Raw genomic sequence first — 24,774 nt, 5'->3', positions numbered from 1 at the left:
GAGACAGCAGACACCCAGCCCGCAGGTGGATTCTCAAATGAGCAAAATGACCAACAAACACCCCATCCCACAGACCCCATGACAGAGAACCGATGTAGAGAGCACTCTAAGGCCCCGCAAGAGTTTCAGAGCAAGGTCAATCAAACCACGCGTAGTGAGGAGAGCTGGAGTTTGGGCATGGCCGGCACAGCGGGACGAGAAGATGCAGACTTGACATCCCAGAGGACATCCGAAGGCGACGGATGCGGTGCTCACGTGAGAAGACGTCGGTGGAGCTCCATTGTGTCTCCAGAACAGGGGCGGTCGAATAGAGACGGCATTCCTACCTGCGCTGATATGAAAAAGGCCGCGCTCCTGCCAAACAAATCGAGTGCTGCACAACGGCGCGGAATGTATGGTGCCGGTTTGCCGGACACATCGTTTCAGAATTACTGGATCTTCTTGGCAGGCCTGGTGCTTTATGTGTTGTCCACCGTGCCTTTAGCCTCTTACGTGACCGGTGTGTCAGTGGGGGTCGTCTGCGGATTCATTGTGGGCTTGGCGCTCGCCTTTGTACTCGCTGTCCGATGCTCCGGCTCCACAAGAAAATCGTGCTACACCAAACCCACGAATAGACAACCACTGGATGGCCAGCCCACGGCAGCAGAAACCTTTGAGGTAAAAATCAATGTTATTAACAGTGAAAAGAACAACCGGGTTTTTACTTTTTTTGTATCTGAATGTATTTCAGGGTTGGCTGACTCAAACAGCGAGCTACAACACTGAGACCTTCCACCGCTCTGCCACACATTCCCGTCTTTGTGAGCCTGGCAGGCAGTCGGCTGCAGCTGTCCTACCTGCGACCATCCGATGGGCCGACCCAAGAGAGCACCCGCTGGCCTTCGCGTACCTACCAGCTGGCAAACTCCCGGGTTGGTCCATCTCGCTGCACCGATGCCATAGCGGGCCTTCGCGTCAGCAGTACAAAGTCCCTTCTGTTGATTGCCTACAATAGGTAACTCTCGCATCTCCCGGTTTGGCTCGGAAGAGGCTCTGGAACAAGAAATACCCCATCTGCGTCACTCTGGCTGAGGGGGAAGTTGGGGAGGAGAATGTGGAGGAAGGGCAGGAGGGAGAGGGGTCAAAAAGAAATGCTGCCATCCCTGAGCATAACGCACCTCCCGTTACCCTCTACATGTTTGCCCGCACGGGACGAGAGAAGGAGGAATGGTTTGAGAACCTCCGGTCTGATTCCACCCTTGGCGCCACAATCGCTGAGATCACAGGTAAGCAGACACTTCATTAGGCACATTGCACTTTAAAGATACAGCAGTGCCTTGAGAAGAGATTTATTTGTTCCGTCTTTTGACAAAGAAAAACAGACATTAGTGACAGTGGAGACACCTTCAGTCTCGTCCTTTCTCTCACTCCTGACACCTGTGGGTGGAGATGCTGGTGAAGGCAGCAGAGAGGAGCATCCTAACCTCCCAGAGCCAATATGGGCCAGAAAATTGCTGGACTACACAGCCGACATGACGCAGCTGGTTGACTCGGACGGTTGCAGCCGCGTTCAAGACTCCAACGTGAGTGGCGGCGATTCGGGAAAGCCCGCTGCTCAGAAAAAGGTCAATGAGCAGCACGCCCAAAGTTGACTTAGCGCTTACCTAAAATGTAAAAGGTGCTCTCAATCAAGTGAGACTCCAAATTCACAAGCGTACATGATCGTCAGAAGTACGACTCCTCTTTCACATTGTGGACATTTTGAACAGACGCCGTCCGATGGCACCGAAGGAGCTCGAGCCGAGTCAAGTGCAGATTGTGAAGCAGAGCGAGACCCAGCGGGGGGCCAAACTGCCTGGATGAATTCAATGGCGGGCAGGATCTTCTGGATCTTTCTACATGATCAATACTGGACCAACGTAGTTGCCTGCAAGATCCAGCAGAAACTGTCAAAGTTCAAGGTAAGCGGGTAAGACAAATTACAGACTTTAATATCGATTGTAATTCGTCCTAACAGGGCCACGATGTTGGCGGCATTTTCCCATCCTTCCGAAACTTGTTCCAAACTAGTAAAAAAGTTGCAATCCTAATGCGTCGATTGTGTTTGGACAAAGTTCTCCTAAAAGATGAAGTTTGTCTCACTCAAGTTAAAGTACTTCATGAGCGAGATGACCCTGGTGGACCTGGACATGGGCACCTGCTTGCCTCAAATTCTCAGCATCTCCAAACCCACACTGGACAGCAGACGTGCGGAAACGCAGCGTAAAGGCGGGCGCAGCAACGCAGGTTCACAATGAGCACATCAACGTTTGTTTTAGGTCTGTGGCTGGACCTGCGGATCATGTATAGCGGCTGCTTTCGAATGACCCTGCAAACCAAGATCAACCTGAGCAGACTGGGGAAAGAGGATCAAGATGAGGTTCAGCCAGAACGGTAAATCAATGGCTGAGTACATTCTTCTCTTGTGTCTCAGGATACAAGTGGTACAAGCAAAACATTTTGATTTTTTTTTTTTCAGGTAGTTTCCGGGCACCTCCCAAGTTGGACCTTTGTGTGCATCCCATGCTTGGGGAGAGAGAGGTCAACTTCTCTCAAGTCACAGAGTGGATTGAGAGAAAGCTCAGAGCAGAGTTCCAGGTCAGTGTCACTTTCTGACAAGTCGTGTTTTCTTGAACAGCAAACAAAACACATGCTGTGGTCAACAGAAATTGTTTGTCATGCCCAACATGGATGATTTCTTTGTGCCTCTCATGACATGGCCCGTTAGGCCAACCATACCCTGTTAAGTGTCCACTTTTATCACCAACCATCCCCCATGGAGACCTACCAGCGGTGGATAAAAATGCTCATTGGCTGCTCTGATGTGAATTTTTCAGTGATGATTTTTGAGGATGGTCATTTGGCTGCACTTACTTACTATTAATGTATTGAATCAGATTTTTTAAATCGGTGATTTTTATTATCAGCATTTACGAGGGAGTGATTGGGAGAGAACCCACCCCCAGATATTCATTGGAAAAGTCCTATGCTGAGGCTGGAGTGATATCCCCAAAAAAAAAAACTGCCGACCAGAAATTATGCTTGTTTTACATGTCCAAAGCAAGATGTTTCAAATGTAATAAGTGACTCTGTTGGTTCAGAAAAAAAAAAGTGTTCAAAACATTTAATTCGTATATTCAAGATTCAAGAGTTTTTTATTCGCCATGTTTGAGCGTGCCAAACAAGGAATTTGACTTCGGTAAATCACAGCCTCTGTTCAACATTTAGGTGACTAACAACAACATTCAGGACATGTGAAGAACGAAAGATATTCTCAGACACCCCCTGATCTTAAACTCCCAAGAGGGCAAGGAAAAACTCAAAACTCCAGCTAGGGGAAATGAGAAACCTTGAGAAGAGACCACAGATGGGAGGGTCCCTCTTCTAGGATGACCAGGCTGCAATGGATGCAGAGAGGACACATAGTACAAACAGTGTAGACAAAAAAGGTGTGGCAAGCGGGATGTTATTGCACAGTAATGACTCTGAGACTCTAAGAGTGGTGTGAGTTCATCAGAGCGACAGCCTGGGGGAAGAAGCTGTCTCTGTGTCTGCTGGTTTTAGTGTACAGAGCTCTATAACGGCGTCCGGAGGGGAGTAGTTCAAATAGGCTGCAACCTGCGTGCGAAGGGTCTGTTGAGATGTTACTTGCACGTTTCCTGGTCCTGGACAGGTACAAGTCTTGGATAGATGGGAGGTTGATTCCAATTATCTTTTCTGCAGTCCTTATTGTACGTTGCAGTCTGTGCTTGTCTTGTTTGGAGGCCGATCCAAACCAGACAGTGATGGAGGTGCAGAGGACAGACTGGATGATGGCAGTGTAGAAGGTCTTCAGCAGCTCCCGTGGCAGGTTGAACTTCTTGAGCTGTCTCAGGAAGTACAGCCTCTGCTGGGCCTTCTTCCGGACAGAGAAAAAAATTATATATATATATATATATATATATATATATATATATATATATATATATATATATATATATATATATATATATTATTTTTTTCATTTTTTTTTTTAACTTTTAAGATTCTTTGCTGACATCTGTTGGTTGCCCAATGCCTTCAACTCCGACCTTTACTCCTCAACCTTGTTTGGGAGAAAATACAGTCTGAATTTTAAATCAGGAATTTTCAACGTCATGTTTTTTTTAAATACCAAAACTAAACTGTTGTCAGGCGATAAGTTTTCATAAAATTAAAGTTGCTATTGACCTCCAGCCGTCGTCCCTTGCGCGCATGCGCCACTTTGAGAGGAGAACTGTCGAGGTCGAATTGAAGGATTTCTCCTGCATAGACTCAAAAGAAGGTAAAATGCCGTCCGACTTTGATAAGGACGCCTATCCGGAGCCTCCACGGCAAACTCCAGTTGTGGACAAACAGACAGCTCTGCCGAACCCGGCCTTGATTTTGACTAAGCTCTTCTATTACTCCGTGGACCTGCCTGTCACCACATTTCGAGGTAAACGAAGCTAATGCTAGCACAACAAAACAGTTACAGTTGCCGCATAATGACGCCAACTATAAATTGAACACATTATGTGCTGTATTGCAAGATGTATTAGCAAGAGTTTTTAATTGAGCAAAATTTAATAAATACTACGGTGGTTGTGGCTGTTGTCAGTCACACGAAGTTGCATTTTTAAACTAACGAAAATTCGCCAGGATTACACATGCAACATTAAAAGCATTTTTCTCATAATTTTAGAGTTATATACTTTACGTCATCCCACCAAGCTTGAGTTCAACCACGTGTCTTTAAAAAGCAAGTGGACAGTAGTTACTACGTCACTGAAAATGATATATGGATACAGATGCCCCCCCACACACACACACACGTTTTAAACATTTTTACTCCAAAACGTGCTTTGCCATCTTTCCTTTTTAGAGGTCGTTGACAGCATTCAGGCGAAAAACAAGCCTGTCTACTACCATCAGAAGTTCCGCCGTGTTCCTGACCTGACCCAGTGCCAAGAAGGGGATTACCTGTGCTACTATGAGGCTGAGATGCAGTGGCGGAGAGACTTGTGAGATCACATCGTGCATTCAGTCCGAGTGGACATGAACTTCAACTTAGATCTCGATACAACAGCAGTATGAAAAATTCTGCATGTAATGCTCAATTTTGGCTCTCACCACAGCAAAGTAGACCAGGAAATTGTGAAGATAATCCAGGAGCGTATGAGGGCCTGCAATCAGAGAGAGGGCTCCAGCTTCCAGCAGAACTGCTCCAAGGAGATAAAGCAGTTCAATGAGGTTACCAAGAACTACCAGTTGCGCTGTACGTTTCTGACTTTGCTTCACGCTCCAACATATTTCCTCAACCGGTTATGTTTTTATACCTTGGGAATAATTTCATGGGTTCTTGTCTTGACACAGATGGGGACCTCGGAGCATATGCCAGCGGCAGGAAATGTCTGATGAAGCAAAAGGAGAGGATGATGGCAGCAGCTCAGACTCAAACTGCTTAAGTGTTCTCATCTAACCTGTGTAATAGTTGTAAAATAAAGTGTTTAAATCAACAGTCTCTCTTTATCCATTAAGTAAATAATCATGCAAATTTTTCCTGGGACAGTTATTTAGTAGCCTCGGTTGACTTAAAAGGGTCACCACCAATGTTGTACACTTGCTAAAATTTAAATGTAAACACATTCCAGATGTTCACCATGGAAGTTGAATGCCAATGTAAAGGTGTTAAGTAGATTTTTCATAGCAGACGTGTATATCAAACTTATTCTAACATTTCATTGCACATCCAAATTAAGTTCTTACTGCTCAAAACAAAGACATGAGTGAGAATTTTGTTTTTGACAATTTTTGCCAGTTTAATTTTGGAGACAGACAAGGTACAAGGGCTGCAATGTTTATCAGACTTTTATTTCAACAGTTTCACTGAACAAACGTCTAGGAGGCCGCTGCCTGGACAGAATGGCCTCTTTGCACCGACATTCTGGTGTTGGTCTTTGCCAGATGATCGGTGAACTCCTAGAGGAGGGGAGGAAAAAAAAAAGTCAAGGCAAATTCAAGCTTGAAGAGTCAGCAATGAAACTACAGCAAAGCATTCTGACCTGGTAGGGAGACTTTGCGAAGATGGTGTCCTTCCAGAGGTCAGGAGTCAGGTAACTAAGTCTTTGAGATGGCATCAAAGGTAGCCTTGGTTGTAAGAGCAAAAATTATTTACACAATTCTTAAAATTCAAGGTACCCAGCAATTAAAAAAAAAACAAAAAGAGGAATCCCTGTCATTAAACTTACCAAAGTTGCCCAGTGTGGCAGTGCAGCCCCTGGCGGATGTGTAGCAGTCGTCGATTCCAGCCATCATGAGCAGCTTCTTGGGCACGTGAGCCGACACTACGCCAGTACCACGGGGCGCCGGGATGAGACGCACCAGCACGGAGCCACAACGGCCAGTCAGCTTGCAGGGCACTGTGTGGCACCGATGGCCCGAGACACCAGCACGGGGCCGCAACGGCCCGTCACCTTGCAGAGAGAAATTAAGTTCTTACTGCTCAAAACAAAAACATACTAGTGAGCATTTTGTTTGTGACAATTTTTGCCAGTTTAATTTTGGAGACAGACAAGGTACAAGGGCTGTAATGTTTCAGACTTTTATTTCAACAGTTTCACTATACAAAAGTTTAGGAGGCTGCTGCCTGAACAGACTGGCCTCTCTGCACCGACACTCTGGTGTGGGTCTTTGCGAGATGATCTGTGAACTCCTAGAGGAGGGAGAAGAGGAGGGGAGAAAAAAAAAAAGTCAAAACAAATTCAAGCTTGAAGAGTCAGCAATGAAACTACAGCAAAGCATTCTGACCTGGTAGGGAGACTTTGTGAAGATGGTGTCCTTCCACAGGTCAGGAGTCAGGTAGCTGTAAGTCTTGGCAATGGCATCAAAGGTAGCCTTGGCTGTAGGAGCAACAATTACTTATTTACGGAATTCTTAAAAGTCAAGCCACCGAGCGATTTAAAAAAACCAAAAAACAAAGAGGAATCCCTGTCATTGAACTTACCAAAGTTGCCCAGTGTGGCAGTGCAGCCCCTGGCAGATGTGTAGCAATCGTCGATTCCAGCCATCATGAGCAGCTTCTTGGGCACGGGAGCCGACACGATGCCAGTACCACGAGGCGCCGGGATGAGACGCACCAGCACAGAGCCACAACGGCCCGTCACCTTGCAGGGCACTGTGTGGGGCTTTCCGATCTTGTTTCCCCAGTAGCCCCTCCTGACGGGCACGATGGACAGCTTGGCCAGGATGATTGCACCTCGGATGGCGGTGGCCACCTCCTTGGAGCACTTGACGCCCAGGCCCACATGGCCGTTGTAGTCGCCAATGGCAACAAAGGCCTGTGAAGACAACGTACGCTCGCATCTGGAGCGATGCTGTGGGGAGGAGGAGGGACTGGGGGCCTCACCTTGAACCTGGTACGCTGACCAGCCCTGGTCTGCTTCTGAACAGGCATGATCTTCAGCACCTCATCTTTCAGACCAGAGCCCAAGAAGAAGTCAATGATTTCAGACTCCTGTTAAGTTTAATAAAAGACTGCGTGACTGGAGGCTACCCAAAGGACCATTTAACAAGTGAACAATTTTACACAATTCCTGTACATTTTTTTATCAAAGTTAAATACATTATCAAAGAGAGACACGTGGCCAAATGGCACTTGAAAGGACAATCTTCATATAAACACTTTCGGTGAGTGGCACCTGCACAAACAGCAACTTGTAGTGTAAAAACTACACAATATACTACAACTTAAAGTGGCTATTAATTTCATAACCTAACCTCAGACAGAACTCACCTTGATAGGCAAAGAATAAAGATAGATCTCCTCCAGGGACTTGATCTTCATGTCCTTAACCAGGCGGCCCAGCTTGGTAACTGGCACCCACTACAAGGTACACGTGAAAATTTAAAAAATAAATAGTCTTTGTGTGCACTTGACCAAGTAGAATGTGTGCTCTACTCACTTCCTTATCCTCTGCCTTGCCTCCGCGGGCACCGCGGCCTCTTCCACGGCCTCTGCCGCGTCCACGTCCTCTACCGCGGCCGCCCGGGCCAAAACCTCCGCGAAAGCCTCCCCTACCACCGGCGTCGTCCGCCATTTGCTGTGGAATTTAATGCCAAACATTATTCGGAGCCTAATTGATAACGTATTCAAGAGGAGACGTATTCGGGATCTCAGTGCATAAACACGCTAGTTTCGCCGCCATATTCGTGAAAAAGGAAGACACAATGGTGCTCTAAATGTATTAACGGCTCAATAATATCATAGGTTTCACTAAATAATACAGTTTTAAAATATATTCCAGCACGCAGTCATAAGATTGAGAGACAGATGCGTACGATTTTGTCGGATTCGGTGTTTGAACGTGTAGCATACTTACGTGATCGTTAAAACAGGAAGAAGGCCTGGCCGTGGGCCCGCTGGTTTTTATTCACATGAAACATCGCGATATTTAGAAGTTCTCGCAACATACTGCCTAGTAGTGGCTAGTTTTTGCTACAACATCTTTAAGAAATTCGCAGACGAGGACAAATATTGTTTGCAACTAACAAAACTACATTCAAATTAATACATCATATAAAAATATAATAATTCATTTTAAATTTGTAAGTTGAATCTCACTAGGTTATAATTTGTTGAACACCAGACATGTTTTGATTTCTTACCAAAATATTTTATTTATTGAAACAAAGACTTCAGTGCCCAAATAAGTAATTTGAAACTCATTCTATATTTTACCCCTATATTTTCTATATTTTACTTTACCCCCCCCCCCAAAAAAAAAAGAATCAAAGTTTCAACCACAATTGTTACATTTGGTAATCCTACTTTTATTTACAAAAGAAATATGAAAAAGAGCACAACAATGTCCCACATTCACTCACTTTCATGTGTGATAAACCTGTCTACATATTCCAACACACAACACCTATGAAATAAAGACATTCTTCCTTCAACTGTCAGCCGTCGCTGGAAAATCTGCTCCCAGTGGATCTGGAGCTGCCCTCTCCCAAGTCACCATCCTCCACCTTGTGCAGCTCATCCATCGCCTGCAGACTCTCACATATCAGCCCGATTTGTCTCATCATGTGCGTCATGGTGTTCTGCATCCTCCTCATCTTCCTCTGCAGGGCGACGGCGATGGCCCCGTGGTTCCTGCTCTTGTCTTGGTAGTGCAGCTTGAGCTGCATGTAGCAGTTGTGCTGAGTCCGCGTGCGGTGGGAGAGCACGGTGCCGCAGCCCATGCGGCAGGGCTGGCGCCAGTGCTCGCAGTGGCGAGCGTGGGTCTCTAGGTCGCGCCGGAGGAGCTGCGCCCGGCACCCTGGGTACAGGCAGGAGACCAGCTCGAACAAGCAGCTCAGGCTGTGGCAATACTGCTCCGAGAGTGCGAATGTCTCCGCGCAACCACGGATCTCATTCTTACACTGTAACAGACATTACAAGACAACATAATTAGAATTTTCTTCTCTCCTTAAGTAACTTATCTAGCAAAACGGAAAGTTATTTTGTTACATTCATTATAATCATCATCAAATAGCAATAATCATAGGCTACGATACAGCACATAAGCCTATTTAGACGCAAATCTCATTTGAGCAACTTTCCCTATGTAATTTTTGGGTGAATTGCAGTACACATGGCAAACAATTTGTTTATAAGGCCAACCTTTATCTTCATGCGTCCTATCGTCTTGCTGAGTTTGAACATGACAAAGATCATGCATGCGTTAATTGGCTTTCGGCAGCAGGGGCAAGTCTCCTGTCTAGCAAGGACATAAACAGCAGTGACTCAATAGTTGCTTGGAAGCATTTGACAGTACTCCGTGCTTGCTTGTACCTCTTAAGCCACTGTAAAATGCACTTCTTGCAGAAAATGTGGTGGCACGCGGCTCGAACGGGGCACCGCAGGACCCCCCGGCAAATGGTGCAGATGAGATCGTAGTCTGGAGGGTCCACAAACTGCTCTGCGTCGTAGCCGCCACTTGGCGAAGACACGTCTACATCCGTCTGGATAGTGATGACATTGATGGAGAAAGGTAAGGAAAGAAGGACAACAGATTTGAATGGAATAGTTGCGTCAAATGCCTTTTCTTGTACATGTCAGAACCAGGATTTAGCTTTAGATAAACGCTAGCAAAAGGGTTTCCAGGGATCCCCAAAACATCTCATATGATTTGATCTGTTTTTACGATTTGAACCTTTATACACGTAAAAACGTTAGCATTACATTGTTGAGAATGCTTGGAATCACAATATCATTAATCAAACATTTGTTTCAAAATTCTCTTCACTACTCACCATGTTGTTCGTTTCCACTGTCCGTTATGTTACCATTGTAGGGGAGCAACTTCACTCCACTTCGAGCCACGTCACGGCGGTGTGTTCACACCCGTGTTATCATGACAAAACATTCATACGTGAACATTCCTGACACAACATGAGGGAGGAACCGTGTGAGCTCGGCATACAAATGACAACAGTGAGCAGTCAATGGTGGTAGCCTGGCCCCGATTTTGCAGCACGTCCTTTCCGTGGCAGCCTGGCCCCCATTTTGCAGCACGTCCTTTCCTTTCCTTTCCTTTCCTTTCCTTTCCTTTCCTTTCCTTTCCTTTCCTTTCCTTTCCTTTCTAGCACAAATGCAAACTTTGTGAGCCTAGGAAACTTCATGTCATGCTGTCGTGTTTTGTTCTTGTCACTTCCTGTTGTAACTTTCCTCTCGTTCCAGTTTGTGTGTCCTTCCTCTGCGCGTCCGGTCACGTGACTCCCTGATTCCAAGTGTGTGCACCTGTGCCAATGACCAACTGTCTTCATCTGTGTTCCCCTCCTTCTGTGTCTACATAACCCGCGCCTTTCCCCTTGTCCAGTGCCAGTGTGTCTTGCCTTGTTAAGAACACTAGAGATCACGAAGCCCTCGAGATTCCCCAAGAAGCCTTGATAGAAAAGACCTTGTTCCCCTGTGTTAACTTTGTTACATAGTTAATTTCGTTATAGAATTTCCATTGGTTCGAGGCGCTTTAATTTTCTCCTTTTTTCACCCTTTTTTCCCTCATACTAAGGTGCTTTTTGTTCACTGCTGCCATTGAAGAAAATAAACACGCCTTTGGAGTTGGAAACTCTGCATTCAAGTCCTCTCCCTGCTCCACGCCTGACACTTCATCACATATTCATATTCATATCGAGACTCAGTACAGGTCGGAGGTTGACCTTCTGACCGCGTGGTGCAGGGACAACAACCTCCCGCTGAACGTCAATAAGACCAAGGAAATCGTTGTTGACTTCCGGAAGGGTCACACAAAACACCTGCCGCTGATCATCAACAGTGCTGTGGTGGAGAGGGTGAGCAGCACCAAGTTCCTGGGGGTGCACATCAGTGAGGACCTCTCCTGGTCCACAAACACCACATCACTGGCAAAGAAAGCTCAGTGCCACCTGTACTTTCTGCGGAAACTCAGGCGTGCATGTGCTCCTCTGGCAGTCATGTCTACATTCTACCGTGGCACCATTGAGAGCGTCCTCTCCAGTTGCATCGCTGTCTGGGGTGGTAGCTGCACTGAACAGAACTTGAAGGCCCTGCAGTGTATAGTGAATACGGCTGGTAAGATTATTGGTGCTTCGCTCCCCTCCCTGAAGGACTTTTACACCTCCCATCTCACCCGCAAGGCAACCACGATTGTAAGTGATGTGAGTCACCCAGCTCACTCTTTGTTTGACCTTCTGCCCTCTGCGAAGAGGTACAGGAGCCTGCGCTCCCGCACCACCAGACTCGCCAACAGCTTCATTCTCCAGGCTCTTAGGACCCTGAATTCGCTACCCCCTTCTGTGTAGCGTACTGCACTTTTGCGCTATATTCTGAATGTCTGCTGTACGCTCACTTGCTCCTTTTTGCTTCTCTTATTTAATTGTGTTATTTATTCATTATTTATTCAGCACTCTGTTCATTGTCTTGTGGGATAGTGGGGAACAAAATTTCGGTTTCTTTGAGTGTCTTTGCATGTGAAGAAATCGACATTAAAGCTGACTTTGATATTGATGCAATATGACATTTTATAGGGACAACCTAAAATACCAAGCCTGGTGTACGGTAGGGTGGGTAAGATGCCCCGGACGTCCAACCACTACCAGTTCTGTGAAGTTGTGCCACCAACCACTCAGGGTGAAGGAGGGTTTCAACTCCTACTTCTCAGCTGAGAGTGCACAGTGATACACCGGCACAACCAAAAATGGCTCTTTTGAGGGCCAACCACACTTTTGATCTAAAACCTGCAATTGTACTGTTTTTAGAACCAAAATTATTATTACAACTTTGTACACTGTAGACCAATCCTGAAATATACTTTCTAAATCAAACTTTAAGTGAGTTTAATGTAAAGATATATACTTACAACAAAAGAACAGAAAATTGGACACAAAATAAACATAAACTGAGCCTGGCTCCTTCCTGGCAAGCATTGTGACCCAGACATTTATTCCAATAATCCCAAATTTAACTTTGTAGCGCTTCATAAATTAATTTATGAATTTGAAATTTTACACAATCCTTCTGCTGGGCTGGCAATCGTTGCAACATGGGAGCCAGACTTATCATGAACAGCTCATCTTCTGAGAGTGACGGGGCTGGAGCTGGAGCAGAGGAGGCACGCTGTTTCAAACAAGGCAGAAGATGCTCCTTCTCCTTTAGTTCCTTCACACTCTCTATAGCGCTCCACTCAAATCTCCACTTTCCTGTGAAAACACCATCATTTGTGATTGTGATACAAAGCAGTTTGTAGACTGGTAGTCTTGGAGAGCAGCATACCAGGCTTTGGCGCAACCTCTTGTGCTCCCTCGCCCTTTGGTGTGCTATGTTCGTCGCCCCCCAGAGGAACTTTAAGGTTACCACGCTTTGGTCGCCGTGACACAAAGGCGTCAAGAAAAGACAGGGCTATCAAGTGCTTCCATTTCGTCTTCTGTTGAATCTTCTTCAAATAAGTGTCCCTTAGACATCTCCATTTTCTGCGGCAATCCTCCTCTGACAAAAAAACAAAACAAAACAAAACAAAACGCATGAATGGTGTCCGGTGGCCAATGTAAATAAGTAAACAAAATCTATTTACCGGACACGCCAACTTCCTCGCTCACCGTTCTCCAGGCCAGATATCTTTACGTGCAGTCCCTGTAATAGTAACCGGAGGTATCATAAAGACCCAGTACTTTATGATACAAACAGCAGCGATAATTTTATTCTCCATTTTTCCAACAACGGGGTTGGAATATGACGTAATTACCATCGCGACCTAATCAGCAGAGTGCTTTTTGATGACGTCCAATTCTTGCGACTCTACCGTCAAACATGCGGGAAAGATGTGCCGACCGGAGCCAACGTGCCGAGTAACAAATCTTCATCTTCAGTGAGCGTAATTGACGAAGTATAACGGATTAAGATTGTGACGCACGCATCATGGCGAATATCAACGTTCAATTCAAAACAAAGTAAGCTTGAGTCCCGTCGCACGAGTTGGTGGCTCCACTCGATGAGCTAAGCTAAGTGTAGCAACAACTCACTGTCCTCTACTAATATGCCATCCTTTTACAGTTATGCTGTTTCTAGTAAAATTGAGCCTTTCTACAAAGGAGGAAAAGTGCAGGTAAATTTGTTTGTTTGACTTTTATTTCAGAGAAAGCTCATCGTGTTTTACTATCAAATCAGCGAATTGCCCCACTAACATTTTGTTGTAATACGTGGACAGATCAGCAAAGATGAAAAACATATCTTTTGCACGTGTGGCTCACGTGTCAATGTTTTGGAGATCGACACAGGGAAGACCGTCCACAGTATTGAGCACGTAAGGCCAAAACACACCGAAGCAGTGACAGCACTGTGATAAGATAAGATGTGTTTTTTTTAACATTCATTTTCTCTCATTTGTGTAGGATGATCAAGAGGACATCACATCGTTTGCACTAAGCTGTGATGACGAGGTAAGCCGGCATGGGTTTTTTTTTGTTTTTTTTGCACGACTGTCTAAATTTGTTCATTGCATCGTTGCTTTGCGTCCTTGCACAGATGCTGGTAACAGCCAGCAGAGCGCTCCTGTTGAAGCAGTGGGACTGGAAGAAAGCGCAGTGTACTCGCACTTGGAAGGCCATACACACGGTTCCTGTAGCCAGCATGACTTTTGACTGCACCTCCACGCTCATGGCCTCAGGTCAGCATCAATAATAAACACCTGTTATTTTTCTGATTCACACATTCTCCCCCATTGCAAACAAATTGCACAGTTTACGCAGCGTATGCTAATTATGCTTTTAGGGGGCTGTGATGGCACTATCAAGCTCTGGGATGTAGTCAAGCAATACTGCACCCACAACCTTAAAGGCTCCTCTGGTGTTGTACAGTAAGTGTGAGATTTAACTTTTTTTTTTATTTTCACATATGCATGTCAGTGCCTTCATTGTCATTCACACTGGAACTCAGTAACAGCAACTATGACATCAATCTTATGCGCGCAGCCTGGTGGAGTTCCACCCAGACATCGGCCGTCTGCAGCTCTTCTCGTCCTCTCTGGACTGCGGCATCCGGCTCTGGGACCTGCAGACCAGCCAATGCGTGTGCGTGCTCAAGAGCCATTACAGCGCCGTCACTTCCCTCAGTTTCAGCCCCGACGGCGACACCATGATCAGGTACAAATGTTGAGTGAATCGAAATGTGCACCTGCCAGTGTCGTCACGTGCACGCTATGACTCAACCAATGAAATTGTTTATTCGAAGCAACTTCAAGGCAGACAACAAACTGTAAAGGAAATGGGATTAAAACTGTGTACTGAATAAGATTTGTTCAAGTTTTTTGGCATCATCATCATCGGTTTAAAGTCCGCTTTCCAGGCTGCCAGTCCGCTTTCCAGGCTGCCGCTGGGTTGGACTGGATTCTCAATATGGCTTTCTTCCACCGGGGGCGGTCCATGGCCATCTCGTGGTTGAGAGTCCTATACTGAGAAAATTTTTGGAGCAAAACTTTTTACAGCCGGATGCCCTTCCTGACACCAACCCAAAGGGAAGTTGATTTTCTGTAGGGGTTGACTCCCTTAGCCCATTCCTCTCCCGAGGAACCCACTGGGCAGTGGTACTATTTAACCCATAGTTGGGGGCTGGTTCGTGGGCACCAGGGCGTGTCCACACACCGGTGGGCCTGCGTGCCGCACGTCTAGGAGCCAAACCTCCTCCGAGTCCCTTGTAGTTTAGCCTGGGTCCGTGTTGTACCCAGTTACCATGTGTCGCCGCGTGGAGGCACTATATAGGGCTTGCTGTTAGAGAGGCTATGTACTGGCAGGGAGAGACTTATGCACTCGGCTCTCCCGTTCACATACTGCTAGCCAGCGGTGAGGGTTGACAGTGAGAAGTGACATGCACTGGGCACTTCACCAACACTTCACCAACACACTAGATGCATCATAACAACCCGACTTGGTCTTATGAAGTCAGACACACAGGTGGCAGGTGTATTTTATCAAGAAAGCATGCAACAATCCCAAAACTTTCATTTTTTTAATTTACACATCACTACTATCTCCCACTCCGGGGGAAACTCACATTTTTGTGTTGTCCACATGTGATTGTGTGTAGTTCAGGAAGAGATAAGATCTGCACAGTGTGGGATTTAAAGAGCCGGACGGCGAAAAGAACTGTACCAGTCTATGAGGTAAAAAAAAAAAAAAAAAAAATCAAACTGAAATTGGCATTTTGTCTGCTAGTTATGAAAACTGACATCTGATGCTGCAGTGCATTTTCTTTTTGTGCAGGCTGTGGAGGGCGTTGTGATCCTGCCTGTTACAAAAGACCTCTCGGAAATAGGAATCCAGAGCAGAGACTTGCATTTCGTCACAGCTGGCAGCAAAGGTTCACCTTTGACCCACTCTGAAACGTCCTTAGAGTTCATTCCTATTTGACTTGAAAACTCTTTCCGCTCTGCCCGCACAGGGCTCTTGAGGGTGTGGGAGGCCAGCACAGCCCGTTGCGTCTACAGCCAGGCCCGCCCGTCCACACACTGCCTTCCCTCAGAGGATGCGGAGGAGACGGATGACGACCCTCGTGCGCTAACGTACTTGCTTCACCTGCCTGTCTCTGACAGGCTGGCCGCCGTCACCGCGGAGCACAACATTGTCCTCTACCAGCTGCCTGCTCTCAGCACGCAGCAACAAGTGAGCCACCTGAAGCTACTTTTGTGTCACCGTATTTGATAACACAAGTGCGATGGATACTGAACCAAGTAGGCAGACCTGCACCTCTCTGACGTGAGTTCTTTTCTGCAGTTCGTGGGTTACAGCGACGAGGTGCTGGACGTGAAATTCCTGGGCAAAAACGACAGCCACATCGCGGTGGCCACCAACAGCTGCCAGCTCAAAGTGTTTGAGCTGCTCACCAACAGCTGCCAGATCCTCTACGGCCACTCGGGTGAGTCACCAGCAGATGGCAGCAATGCGGCACCTGCCAGCTACTTTACCCCAAGAGTACATTTTCGGTAGTCAGAATAAATACAAGATGCACTTAGATTTATTCAATAACCTTGCTTGTGTCAATGTACGAGGATGCTCTTTGTCCTCGCTACTAAGAAAGCCTTGCCCCAAGATTATTATAGTTGACAGAAACAAACTAAAAACTGAAAACATTTCCAAAAATAAAATAAAAACAAGAATGTCTCAAGGCACAAACTGCAAATATGGTCCATTTCCTGTTGCTGTTATATCATAGTAAATATTGTGTTGCATAACAGTAGAAACATTATTCAACAAGGGAAAATCCCTGTGGGTGTGAATATGTAACAAAGCATAATTAGCAGAGGTGCCTCTCAAGAGCCACAACTGTTGTACCTGGAAAGGGGGGGGGGGGGGGGTGAAGATAATGTTGCGACAATTGAACTTAAAGCAGGTTGAAGGAATGTTCTGCATTTACTCCCTCACAGATACCGTGTTGTCATTGGACGTGTTTAAAAAAGGCTTTGTGTTTGCAAGCTGTGCAAAGGTGAGCGCAAGCCTACACAGTAAGACCTTTCCAGCAAGTTGCATCCACACTGCTAACAAGTGTGCGTCATGGTGCGCATCTCATTCCACAGGACAGATCCGTGCGCGTGTGGCACATGGACGCCGACAGTGGCCACGTGCGCTGCGCGGCCTACGGCAGCAGCCACGCCAACGCCGTGGGTTCCATATCCTGTTCTAGGTAAAACTCAGCCCCGTCACGCATTGTGGCCCCGATTGCGATGCAGGATGGGTGAAACAAACTAAATTTGAGTTTCAAACGTGGTCAGTATAAAGAAAAAAACAAAAGTAAGGCACCTTGATGTGTGCATGCAGGTTGAAGACATCCTTCTTGGTGTCGGGCAGTCAGGACTGTACAGTCAAGGTGTGGGATCTGCCTGAAGATTTATCAGCCACAAGCACAGACTTGCATCAGCTAGCCGCACGTTCCACAGAGAGGGCACACGATAAGGTAGGCCCACAACGATAGACGAAAGCAACAAGAAAAGACCCCACAGCAAACAGACTTTGGTTTATGTTCACAACTATTGAATTGTTAAGCATATGTGCGATTGCATTCGTGCCTACACATAGGCTTGATGTTGCAAGCAGCATTTTTCAGGCATGCAAACTATTCAGGCTACCGTAATTGACATTCATGTCAACCTCACATATCTGAAGTTCCATCCATCCATTTTCTGTACCGCTATGTCCCCACGGGGGTCGCGGGCGTGCCGGAGCCTATCCCAGCCATCATCGGGCAGTAGGCGGGGGACACCCTGAACTGGTTGCCAGCCAATCGCAGAGATCTGAAGTTGTGCCTTTGAATTTCAGGTCGAATATAGCGTTTGAATTTGAACACGTCAGCTTCGTTTTGAACAACACCGCATCCCCAATTAAAAGGGGCTGTGTGTACATTATCTTTGTCTAAATTTACTTCCAATTTCCAATTGGCTTATCAAGTTATAGCATACAATAATGGAAAAAGTTTTTAAATAATATAACATGGGCTGGCATTTATACAGAGGTGTGTAAAACATGATCTTTAGAAGAAATAGATTGATACAATTCTGGAGTAGTCGTCTGGGGGGGGTTATTTATACTAAGCTAGCAATCTTAGATCAAGTGCAGTCATCAAACCAGCTAACGACAGTACATTTCTTCAACTCATGTTTTCCGCGTTGGTCACATTGATGATGTAACACATCACTAATCAAGGCGTGCGCAAAGAAAAAAAGTGATGTAAGAAATAATGAAAGACCGGCTTGTGTGTTCCATTGTTAAATAATGATGACGATCTGAAGTATTGTTTCAACTCCATGAATCAAATGTACGAATTTTAAAATGTAAATTGATTCTTTTATTCACTGCTGCATTTGGTTATTTCAAGATTAGGCTTGTCACTGAACCCGAGACGACCGTGGAAGCACAGTAAAGATGATCCCGATGCTTAATTGTGTCTCACGGCAGGATATCAACAGCGTGGCTGTTTCTCCCAACGACAAGCTACTGGCTTCCGGCTCGCAGGACCGCACGGCCAAGCTGTGGTCGCTGGCGCGGGAGGCCAGCGTGCAGCTACTGGGAGTATTTCGGGGCCACAAGCGCGGCGTCTGGTCTGTGTGCTTCTCGCCCGTCGACCAGGTGCTGGCCACCTCCTCCGCAGACGGCACCGCCAAACTGTGGAGCCTGCAAGACTTTGGCTGTCTCAAGGTGGGCCACTTGGGTGACTCGCAAAAATTCCTCTGAGCGCAGTGTTCAGTTTGACTCGGAAAGTAAAAACACATCTTGTTGCTTTGGTTAGACCTTTGAGGGCCACGATGCATCCGTGTTGAAGGTCATCTTTGTGAGCCGAGGCACTCAGCTACTCAGCAGGTAAATGGCTGACGCCTTTGCTAGCTAACACAATACGCAAAGGTAACCAGTTGGTAACAACAAAAACTGTGCCAGTGTCTAACAATAAAATTCCCACCGGCGCTTTGTCCACAGCGGCTCTGATGGTTTGGTGAAGCTTTGGACCATCAAGACCAATGAGTGCGTGAAGACGCTTGACGGCCACCTGGACAAAGTGTGGGGGCTCCATGCCAACAGGAAAGACGACAAGATGGTGACCGGGTCGGCCGACTCCAACGTCATCGTGTGGACGGTAAGGGATGCTTGAGATGAAGTAAGATAAGATAAAGTCAAATAAATATACACTGCTTAACAATTAGACAGTCATAAAATGTGGTCCACCTGCTAGCAACGTTTTGTTTACTTCACAATAGTAACTAACTAGCTTTAGCATCAGCTAGCAAGCCAACTTGCCCACAGAATAAAACACAAAACTATTTTTGTAAACTCTTTCTTCTGTTTTCAAGTGACCCATTCCCGTGATCACTATCTTCGCATTAAGCAAAAAACACTACCAATCACCTGCACGTCCCTAAAACATGGGCACCTGCAAGTTTGTGACAAAACCAAAGTTGCATCAGGTGAAAGGCGTAGCAAATATATTTCCCCTATATGATGGTCTTGCCGTGGATGTGTTTGGCTAGGCGTGTGCGCACAAATCCTCAGTCTGCACGTTTGAATGTCATGCGGTTGACACTGTCGGCCTTGTCTGCTTACACTTGTTTGTGACTACATTCTGATCTGAAAAGATACAATTCCAACACGTCCTCTTTGCTTACTCAAACATATGAACTGGGTCACGCAGATAAAAATGAAGGATCAGTTGAACCATGTACAGGGAGTCCTCTGTCACCTACACAAAAGAAAATGAAAGTCAAAAGTACAGCCAATATCCATCTGTATGTTTTCTATAGCAATGGAGAATTTAATGTCTTAAATGTTACTAATACATTTTGGAATGTGGGAGACAGCCACAGAAAAGCCAAACATGCACATGTAAATGTTTGTATGAAAACACTTCCTCCAAACAAAACATCATGTGACCACAAATCATATTTGACTTTCTTAGAATGCCAAATTAACGTGACCTTGTGTCCTTTACCAGGATGTGACACAAATGGAGCTGGCTGAAGAGCAGGCTAAGCAGGAGGATCAGATCTTGAAGTAAGTCGCAAACGGCCCGCTTCTTCCCGCTTGAATGTCAGCGGTTGCGCCATCTGAACGAATCGACTGTTTTCGTGTGAAATTTCCATTTCACGCAAACAATGGCCGGCCGGGCCCGAGACCGGTTACCCGCATGCCTCGCCATCACATGCGTGCGTGTGCTCAGTCGAGCTTTCGTAAAATGAAGTATTTTTGTATGACAAAGCGGACACATGATCCATATCAACCCTCGGAGGTCGAGTTACTTCCTGCTCTCGGCTTGAACCTTCTGATGGCAAAAGCTGCAGTAGTAAGAGTTGTCATTTTGGTGGGTGAGAGTCTTGAAATGAAAACTTGAATGTTTGAATCTTAGAATTGGGTTTAGGATGTCTTTGTGCCTTCAGTAGTGAGCACAACAGTGCGTTCAGTTTAAACTCGCAAGAATTCACTCTGGTCTGTCTAACAATAGCACCGAGCGTTTGTTTACACGAAACGCCGTTCTTTGTCCTTTCCTGTTTCTGCGAAGGCAGCAGGAGTTGTCCAACCTGCTCCATGAGAAGAAATACCTGAAAGCGCTGGGCCTCGCAATCTCGTTGGACCAGCCGCACACCGTGCTGTCTGTAATTAAAGGTAATTCATCTATTTATAGCTATTTGTTTATCTTGCGCCGGAATGAAAGGTCCCAATTGTGGCTCGAAATGGAAATCTATTTTCAGTGCATGCCAGGAAGAATATTCCTCTGGTTGTTTTCAGGGGAGCGCTTACGATGGAATACCACTATTCATCATTCTGCTCTGACAAGACAAAAACAACTGCAAACTGTATTTTAACCTCTGATTCATCAATCACTCATCAGCCTGTCATGTCTCAATGTCCTAAAACAAGTTGAGTTGTTTGTTTTGGCCTTTGACGATTGGAAAAGGAGCAAAAGGGAAAGAAGAGGAATATTTTATTTAATAATTATATAATAATTACATAATTTTTTTAGCTCAAGTCTTTGGTTATCTTCTGCCTCTATACATTTTGCATTTTTATGTGCACGATGTCACAACACATTCGGAACAATGTGGTTCCACAGGTTCCAGCCACGTCAAACAGTCTGCACATTCAGTCTATGTTCTACTTTACGGTCGCACGTCGTCTGCGCACATGTTCAGTCACATGGCCATTTGCGCAACAGTGTTGGGCAAATGGCCATGCTTGTCTGCTAGGTCCCCATCCTGGTATTGCCCTAATTGACTTGTCTCTTTCTCATAGCAATCAGTCAAACGCAAGACAGTCATGAACTTCTGGAGAAGACAGTTTTGAAACTTCGAGTGGATCAGAAAGGTAAGGGAAGAAATAAATAGATAAATAAATAATGACACCTTAAAGGAGAGAACAAGGGGAACACTAATCAGAAAGTGGAAAAACTAGCACATACTGTATAAGAGTGTGTATAGTATCTTACTCTTGTGATCATTTATCAAAGACTAGCACGATTGATAAATGTACGATGTGGCGTCATCCAATCGCCGATCCCTTTTGACGTTGTCGCGTTTCCTAGAGTCGCTGCTGCGTTACTGTGGGGTGTGGAACACCAATGCCAGGAATTGCCTGGATGCTCAGGCTGTGCTCCAGGTGCTTCTGACGCATCTCCCACCTGAGGAGCTCCTTCAGTACCAGGGCGCCCGTACTATCGTGGAGGGCCTCATACCCTACACAGGTCAGCAAATTGTTAGCGCAGCACGCTAGCATAGAAAAAGATGGAGTCGTAGCAGGATACAAAGTCACATTTGTTGCCTTCCTAATTAGCTTTTTCCGCCTTCCAGAGAGACACATGCAGAGGATCGACCGTCTTCTGCAGGCGTCTATGTTCCTCAACTACATGTGGCAGAAGATGAGAGTAACCGGAGCAGCATCCAGGTGAGAGATGCTTTGCCATGAAATCTACCAAACAAGTATAAAATTCAGGAAAGCCATGGGAATGACATTTCCCTCTCTAATTTTAGTCAGTCAAATCCATAACAAATCTTTTGAGATCGAAGCCACACTCTGACTACATAAGCCAGGGATGAGAATCTTCCGCAGATCCGCGGATTAGCGTGTTTTTTTCCGTCGGGAGTATCATTTTTGTGAATCGTGTAGATCCATTGAGAAAATAGTTTTTACATGGCGGGGGAGTCGAGCGGGATCAGGAACTGCTTCAGATGGGCATGGCTCGAGAGCAGCGTCATCTTACAACTCGGAACACAAAGACGCTCTTAAAGCAATGCAACAGTGAGCGCCCGGCGCGCTGTGGTTGCGCAATCGCACTAAATTAAGCTCCCTGCGCTCTGAGGTCCACTTGAATTTTGGAAAGTACATCAGGAGTTTAAAAATATTTTCTAAATTTCAGCGACTGCTCTGTCACAATAATGCAACCAGCGCGGTGTAGTTGTGCGGTCGGCGACGCACTGCGGTTGCGCGTTCAGCGGTGCGCTGTAGTTGCGCGATCGGACAAATATGCGCAAATGAAAAAAATGCTTAAAAAAGTCTTGGAACGAATTAAAAAAAATCCATTATTTGTAATGGGAAAAATAGATTCGGAATTCAACCGATTCGCTTCTCGAACCGCCTTCCGGAACGGATTGTGGTCAAAAACTGAGGCTTGACTGTATTATATTCACCTTGGTAGCCCACCAAGCAAGAATATTTTTTTAACAAAATTGTTGAAATTGAGTGACGAAATTAATGGTTTTGGGGTTGCTATAGTGCCAAAATCCAGGAGTTTCCAGGGAGCTTTTCCACCTGAGCCCCCTCCGGGGCGTTGCCCCTGGCCCCCTGCGGCCCCCAATGGGGGCCTGTGGGCCCTGTGGCCCCCAATAGGGGCCTGTGGCCCCTGCAGCCCCCAATGAGGGCTTGTGGACCCTTGCCCACTGCGGCCCCCATTAGGGGGGGCCTGCGGCCCCTGGCCCCCTGCGGCAAGTGAGGGGGGGGGGGGGGGGGGGGGGGCTTTGGCTACTTTTCAGTGTTTTTTTTTCATTTGCTGTTCTCATCCCTGATAAGCATATTACAACGGATTTTTTGTCACACTCTCTGGTCCACAGTACATGATTTAGCCTGACAATGGCAGGAGTGTGACTCAGCTAGAGTTAATTGATGTCAAGAAGAAATAGCGAGTCGGTTAACTATACAAAAGCTCAAGATGAACTTTGGCAGTGTCGCAGAGCGACAATATGCGACTAAGTATCGTTAGATGTTCTCCTTTTATCTTACAGCAATGTTTCTGCTCAGCTATGCGAATTTTTCGTCTATTGCGTTTCCCATTTTATGATAGCATTAAGCTAGCGGACTAATGGTAGGTTGTAGAGATGCCAGTTGGCATTACTTTGAATTACCTTTTGTGACAAATAAACAACATGAAGCCACACAATTCCTGATTTGTAAACTGTTCCTTAAAGTAGATGTGAAAATTGTACTCACCTCTGTTCACATTTTGTTTTGGCATTAGTCATTGTTAGCACAAAATCGGAACATTTTGTAACAACATTGATACAAACTGGTTACGGTTATACTACAGAGAAATCAAACAAAATTCCATCCGCCAATTTTTCCGTTCAGACCTCGACCTTCAACTTGGTGGACAAACAAATGTGGTAGACATCTATCAGTAATCTGAATTTCATGGTACAGTGTTTTTTTTTGTTTTTTTTTATGCATATGGCATATAAGTGTAATATAAATTTCACGTCCTCTCTACTAGCATGGGCCAAGATGAAGAAATGGACACCACACCTCTTGGCTCCAGACCTGTATTTATGATTGACAAGGACGGGGTAAAGCCCAGTGGCAAAGACAAACGAGAGGAGGACGATAGCGGAAACGATGAAGATTCAAATTGTCCCGCCGAGGAGGACGAGGAAGACGACGAGGAGGTGAGCGCCGCCAAGAAGGCCACCACGAATGGCAACCCCCGTCCTGCGAGCCAGGAGAGTTCTGAGGAGGAAGAAGAGGAGCAGAAGCAAACAAAATCAGCTGCAAAATGTCTCGCAACTTCCTCTTTTCCACAAGGCTCGGCTCTCACTAGCTGACGGACATCACCAAGTTCCCGTGCACACCTGCGCTCAACCAGTGAGGAGGCAAGAGTGATATTTGGCAATTAACAGATTAGCTGGGAAGCGAGTGAAAGAGCAGGAAGTGACAGCCCAGCTACCAACAATGATGGATTTGTTCTACTTGATGGACCGGCTCTTCCGCAGTCAAGCGAGATGGGATGTTTTTTTTGTGTGGTTGTGAAATAACTATGCGCATGTATTGCCTTCTAATTAAAATCAAACAGCCTATATTTTGTCACAAGCAGATGAGTGTCTTAACCTTTTCTTCATCCATAACGCAACATGTTTTCATGAATGAGCATCACTCGCTGCAGCTGGCCTGGGACTAGGCAACCTCTTTCACAACGCAATGGTCTGCAAATTTAATAGAACGGGGCCAGTGGTAGTTAGTTTACATTATAGCCTACGTAGTTGACTTTTGTGCACCATATTACTATCGAGCAAGAAAGCATAGAAAACAATGCCTGTAGAGACCAGGGGGCTCAATATCTGACATTTGTACAGCTTGTGTGGAAATGGCTGCAGATTTTCGTAATACAAACAGGAATAATATAACAGTAGATGTAATAATAAAAATGGAACTACTGATAATGTAGTACCTCACCTGTTTTAACATAGGCTAGTGTTTGACCTATATCTTTGTGTAGCTGGCGTAGGA

The 24,774-nt window shown here is 45.8% G+C and overlaps 4 protein-coding genes and 1 long non-coding RNA gene across 5 annotated transcripts; 2 read left to right on the top strand and 3 right to left on the bottom strand.

Moving 5' to 3' along the window:
• The first annotated feature begins 4,234 nt into the window (after positions 1-4,234).
• Positions 4,235-5,534, top strand: ndufb10 (NADH:ubiquinone oxidoreductase subunit B10). Its single transcript, XM_049745268.2, has 4 exons — positions 4,235-4,474; positions 4,901-5,039; positions 5,154-5,293; positions 5,392-5,534. Exons 1-4 carry the CDS (start codon positions 4,252-4,254, stop codon positions 5,481-5,483), a joined length of 594 nt encoding a protein of 197 aa, XP_049601225.1. The 5' UTR covers positions 4,235-4,251; the 3' UTR covers positions 5,484-5,534.
• A 334-nt stretch (positions 5,535-5,868) lies between these two features.
• On the bottom strand, positions 5,869-6,260 carry LOC125983745 (uncharacterized). The gene is made up of 2 exons (XR_007486793.1): positions 6,081-6,260; positions 5,869-5,997 (listed from the first exon to the last, which is right to left on the bottom strand). It is a non-coding gene; the product is annotated as an uncharacterized lncRNA (long non-coding RNA).
• Positions 6,261-6,605: 345 nt separating this feature from the next.
• Positions 6,606-8,530, bottom strand: rps2 (ribosomal protein S2). The gene is made up of 7 exons (XM_049745263.2): positions 8,397-8,530; positions 7,980-8,117; positions 7,811-7,900; positions 7,424-7,531; positions 7,022-7,355; positions 6,826-6,917; positions 6,606-6,730 (listed from the first exon to the last, which is right to left on the bottom strand). The coding sequence occupies exons 2-7, from the start codon at positions 8,112-8,114 to the stop codon at positions 6,650-6,652; spliced, it is 840 nt and encodes a 279-aa protein (XP_049601220.1). The 5' UTR covers positions 8,115-8,117; positions 8,397-8,530; the 3' UTR covers positions 6,606-6,649.
• A 293-nt stretch (positions 8,531-8,823) lies between these two features.
• Positions 8,824-10,722, bottom strand: rnf151 (ring finger protein 151). The gene is made up of 4 exons (XM_049745267.1): positions 10,315-10,722; positions 9,854-10,023; positions 9,683-9,779; positions 8,824-9,441 (listed from the first exon to the last, which is right to left on the bottom strand). The coding sequence occupies exons 1-4, from the start codon at positions 10,315-10,317 to the stop codon at positions 8,977-8,979; spliced, it is 735 nt and encodes a 244-aa protein (XP_049601224.1). The 5' UTR covers positions 10,318-10,722; the 3' UTR covers positions 8,824-8,976.
• A 2,585-nt stretch (positions 10,723-13,307) lies between these two features.
• tbl3 (transducin beta like 3) lies at positions 13,308-24,360 on the top strand. The gene is made up of 23 exons (XM_049745255.2): positions 13,308-13,485; positions 13,589-13,640; positions 13,743-13,838; positions 13,927-13,974; positions 14,060-14,201; positions 14,306-14,390; positions 14,506-14,676; positions 15,617-15,692; positions 15,793-15,889; positions 15,971-16,191; positions 16,303-16,444; positions 16,953-17,011; positions 17,103-17,209; positions 17,344-17,479; positions 18,478-18,717; positions 18,809-18,879; positions 18,994-19,150; positions 20,003-20,061; positions 20,567-20,670; positions 21,298-21,369; positions 21,587-21,745; positions 21,852-21,945; positions 23,765-24,360. The coding sequence occupies exons 1-23, from the start codon at positions 13,454-13,456 to the stop codon at positions 24,090-24,092; spliced, it is 2,748 nt and encodes a 915-aa protein (XP_049601212.1). The 5' UTR covers positions 13,308-13,453; the 3' UTR covers positions 24,093-24,360.
• The last annotated feature ends 414 nt before the right edge of the window (positions 24,361-24,774 follow it).

This window comes from Syngnathus scovelli, chromosome 16, assembly GCF_024217435.2.
Source record: "Syngnathus scovelli strain Florida chromosome 16, RoL_Ssco_1.2, whole genome shotgun sequence".
Lineage (NCBI taxonomy): Eukaryota > Metazoa > Chordata > Actinopteri > Syngnathiformes > Syngnathidae > Syngnathus > Syngnathus scovelli.
The sequence above is the reverse complement of the archived record's forward strand: the minus strand, read 5'-3'. Positions and strand labels throughout refer to the sequence as shown.

What these genes read in the sequence shown, in the direction of transcription:
- rps2 (XM_049745263.2), bottom strand. Translation starts at nt 8,114, where the DNA reads ATGGCGGACGACGCCGGTGGTAGGGGAGGCTTTCGCGGAGGTTTTGGC. An exon ending in TTTATTCTTTGCCTATCAAG is followed by an intron (nt 7,532 to 7,810) that starts GTGAGTTCTGTC and finishes TAAACTTAACAG; the next exon opens with GAGTCTGAAATCATTGACTT. An exon ending in TCACAAAGTCTCCCTACCAG is followed by an intron (nt 6,731 to 6,825) that starts GTCAGAATGCTT and finishes TCCCTCCTCTAG; the next exon opens with GAGTTCACAGATCATCTCGC.
- ndufb10 (XM_049745268.2), top strand. Translation starts at nt 4,252, where the DNA reads ATGCGCCACTTTGAGAGGAGAACTGTCGAGGTCGAATTGAAGGATTTC. An exon ending in ATGCAGTGGCGGAGAGACTT is followed by an intron (nt 5,040 to 5,153) that starts GTGAGATCACAT and finishes CTCTCACCACAG; the next exon opens with CAAAGTAGACCAGGAAATTG. An exon ending in CAAGAACTACCAGTTGCGCT is followed by an intron (nt 5,294 to 5,391) that starts GTACGTTTCTGA and finishes GTCTTGACACAG; the next exon opens with ATGGGGACCTCGGAGCATAT.
- tbl3 (XM_049745255.2), top strand. Translation starts at nt 13,454, where the DNA reads ATGGCGAATATCAACGTTCAATTCAAAACAAA. An exon ending in GATCCTCTACGGCCACTCGG is followed by an intron (nt 16,445 to 16,952) that starts GTGAGTCACCAG and finishes ACTCCCTCACAG; the next exon opens with ATACCGTGTTGTCATTGGAC. An exon ending in ACTTCGAGTGGATCAGAAAG is followed by an intron (nt 21,370 to 21,586) that starts GTAAGGGAAGAA and finishes CGCGTTTCCTAG; the next exon opens with AGTCGCTGCTGCGTTACTGT.
- rnf151 (XM_049745267.1), bottom strand. An exon ending in ATTTTACAGTGGCTTAAGAG is followed by an intron (nt 9,780 to 9,853) that starts GTACAAGCAAGC and finishes TGTCCTTGCTAG; the next exon opens with ACAGGAGACTTGCCCCTGCT. An exon ending in TAGGACGCATGAAGATAAAG is followed by an intron (nt 9,442 to 9,682) that starts GTTGGCCTTATA and finishes TGTCTGTTACAG; the next exon opens with TGTAAGAATGAGATCCGTGG.